General features: G+C 46.1%; 1 protein-coding gene across 1 annotated transcript; it reads left to right on the top strand.

The window, feature by feature from the left end:
- Positions 1 to 263: 263 nt before the first annotated feature.
- On the top strand, positions 264 to 1,761 carry HD556DRAFT_1451659 (uncharacterized protein; the record flags this gene model as incomplete). The annotated part of the gene is made up of 2 exons (XM_041307995.1): positions 264 to 789; positions 1,394 to 1,761. 2 exons carry the CDS (start codon positions 264 to 266, stop codon positions 1,759 to 1,761), a joined length of 894 nt encoding a protein of 297 aa, XP_041152021.1.
- Positions 1,762 to 2,051: the final 290 nt, after the last annotated feature.

The raw sequence follows: 2,051 nt of genomic DNA, 5'->3' as shown, positions 1-2,051 counted from the left end.
TGTTGTAGTTGGCTCACTTTTGTTATATGCTCAGTTTTTGCATATCGTTCAGCTCTTCGTTCACCATCACATTTGAAAACTTACTCATGTCATGCATATGACCCAGTCTGTCATCACTGGCTCCTGCACCATGAGGATGCTCACTGGCAAGAATACTGCCACCAACAACATCAATTTTGTTATTGCCAAGGACACTCTAGATGTATTCTAGTCCTTTGTCTAAGACAAGCTTCTGTATCGGTGGACAACCACCAAGCCTCATTATGCTTTTCAAGACGTCCTTGCCAGCTTCACTGTTTATCACTGTACCAGAAGCTAAATATGAAGGGGCCTTCAGAGTCATCGCTTCCTCCCCTACCATAGTAGACATGATGATGATGACACCTGGATCACTGGCTACATTCTATCTCCATTGGACATTAAAGCATGTTACAGTTGCTAATCACACACTCTTTGATAGTGATCATGGTGCACACAACATCGGCTGCATCACTCATGCAGATTTTGAAAGTCATAATAACACATTTTGGTTGGGACCTGCCTATGGCCGTCTCTGCCCTACTCTTTGGCGTGACATTCCAAATAGTGATGAGCAGTCTCTGGTCATAGAATGGAATACCAGATTCTCCCTGAGATCCATGCTTGCTCGCTCCCATACTGTCTGGCATCTTTCAGATCAATGCGCCAATCTTTACTGCCCATATAACCCTTCCAACAATGCACACACTGCCTTACTCTCTCCTGATCCCATGCCATCTGATCTCACAAGCATTATGTCACAGGAAGCGTGTATTCAATTCCACTACCCAGTACATGTCATTGTTTGCTCTGGAGTCTACTCTTCCTAATGGATGGCCTGCTCAGCACTATGCAGGCAAGCACCTAGGTCTTCTGTATGCTACAAATGTCATATCACCCCATCTCATTTCCATACCTTTTGTCATGTCCCATATTCTGGACCTACATCCAACAATGTTCCCACGCCTCATCCGGACCTCCGGATTCCCTATCCATGTCTCCAGACCTTCAGTTCCTCTATCTGTCTAATTCCTGGATCCGATATCCAGACATCTGATCTGACATCCACATCTCCAGATCTGACCTATCTGTCATGTCCTAACTCAAAACCTTAAATCAGTGCCCATCCCCTTATGGTAATCACCTGTTTCTGGTCATCCAGTTATACCTATAACTGACTGTACTCATTTTCCGGACCTTGTTCATTTCCGTCTTCATTTTATTATGTTCCAACACAATAGTGTTAGGCTTTCCACATGCTCTATCCATAGCCTTGTATAGCCTTGCACTGCGCTGACTGGTTCTCTGTTATGTCCTCAGTAGTATATAAAACCTGTAAAGTTTCTGTATTTCCTCAGTCTGAATATCATATTAGTCCTCGCACTAGATCTCACACTAAGTCCTCATATCAGTTCTAGTCCTCTAACATGGTCAATATCCATCTCAGGCCTAGGGATGAATTCCCTAGGCCAGAGCTCTGCTCCTCTGCTCCTCTGCTCCTCTGCTCCTCTGCTCCTCTGCTCCTCTGCTCCTCTGCTCCTCTGCTCCTCTGCTCCTCTGCTCCTCTGCTCCTCTGCTCCTCTGCTCCTCTGCTCCTCTGCTCCTCTGCTCCTCTACTCCTCTGCTCCTCTGCTCCTCTGCTCCTCTGAGTTTCCAGAAGTTCCTCTGGAACTTTCCTGCAGTCCTCTGGATCTTGTCCTTGCAGCCTTTCCTCTGTTTGCTTCTACTCAGGACAAGTCCTGAGTAGCCATTACACATATCTGTATCAGGACGAAACCTCATTGTAATTTCCAGAAGTTCCTCTGGAGCTTTCCCGCACTCATCCAGAAGTTACTTGCACTCGTCCGGAAAGTCCTTCCAAACTTTCCCATGCCTCGGATGTCCTTGGACTTTCTTCGGACATCATTCAAAAATTAAAGGCACATGCTCAGATAAGGGGCGCAGCGCACAAGCTGAAGCCAAGCCCCTCGGATAGGTCTTAACACCTTTCCCTGATGACATTACACACCTTATACACATCTTCCAACTTCATG

Source organism: Suillus plorans, assembly GCF_016647745.1.
Source record: "Suillus plorans strain S12 chromosome Unknown HD556scaffold_139, whole genome shotgun sequence".
In the NCBI taxonomy this organism is placed as follows: domain Eukaryota; kingdom Fungi; phylum Basidiomycota; class Agaricomycetes; order Boletales; family Suillaceae; genus Suillus; species Suillus plorans.
The sequence above is the reverse complement of the archived record's forward strand: the minus strand, read 5'-3'. Positions and strand labels throughout refer to the sequence as shown.